Below are 630 nucleotides of genomic sequence, written 5' to 3'. Positions count from 1 at the left end.
CCACGTAGCAGATCAGGATGTTGGGGTCCTCCAGCTCAATGGGGTCCTCGGAGAACACCGTCACCTCGGGTGGCACTGGAGGGGGGACGGAGAAGGGGTTAGTGCAGTCTGGGCTCAGCCAGGCTTCACAGCCTCGGGCTGGGCTGAGCCTTCCTGCCCCATAGCCCCCCGCTGTGCTGCGCAGAGAGACCCCACACCCCAGCCTGGGGATGTGTTGGTGTCACCACATGCTCCAGGAGAGCAGGACCCTGTGCACCCCACTTCCAGCTGGGCTGCAGAGTGTGGGGGCAACGGCCCTGGCAGGGTCTCCAGGGGTGAAGGCACCGACTGTGCCATGGGCGGGTTCTTACCGATGGCTCCCTGTGAGCGGTTGTACCATTCCATGAACTTCTCCATGTTCTGTTTGTCTATAGCAATGTTCTGCAGAGCTCCCTGTGCCTCGAAGCCGGCAAAGTTCCCGAACTCGGGCAGGCGCCAGATGGTCTCTCACTTCTGCAGGTCCACGTGGAAGATCTCATCCCCATCGAAATCAAACATGAACTGGCCGCCTTCCTGCTGCAGCCTCTCGTCCCGCTGGTAGAATTCAGTCTGGATAAGCACATTCCCCACTGGGAAGGGACAGGCATTAGC

At 60.6% G+C, this 630-nt stretch overlaps 1 protein-coding gene across 1 annotated transcript; it reads right to left on the bottom strand.

The window, feature by feature from the left end:
• Positions 1-7: 7 nt before the first annotated feature.
• LOC104466992 (HLA class II histocompatibility antigen, DR alpha chain-like) lies at positions 8-603 on the bottom strand (the record flags this gene model as incomplete). Its single annotated transcript, XM_010080596.1, is given in 2 exon segments — positions 8-75; positions 351-603. Coding segments are annotated over 2 exon segments (321 nt in total), but the record flags the coding sequence as incomplete, so codon positions are not given.
• Between the last annotated feature and the right edge of the window lie 27 nt (positions 604-630).

The sequence above is a fragment of the Pterocles gutturalis genome, unplaced genomic scaffold, assembly GCF_000699245.1.
Source record: "Pterocles gutturalis isolate BGI_N339 unplaced genomic scaffold, ASM69924v1 scaffold25664, whole genome shotgun sequence".
NCBI classification, from domain to species: domain Eukaryota; kingdom Metazoa; phylum Chordata; class Aves; order Pterocliformes; family Pteroclidae; genus Pterocles; species Pterocles gutturalis.
The sequence above is the reverse complement of the archived record's forward strand: the minus strand, read 5'-3'. Positions and strand labels throughout refer to the sequence as shown.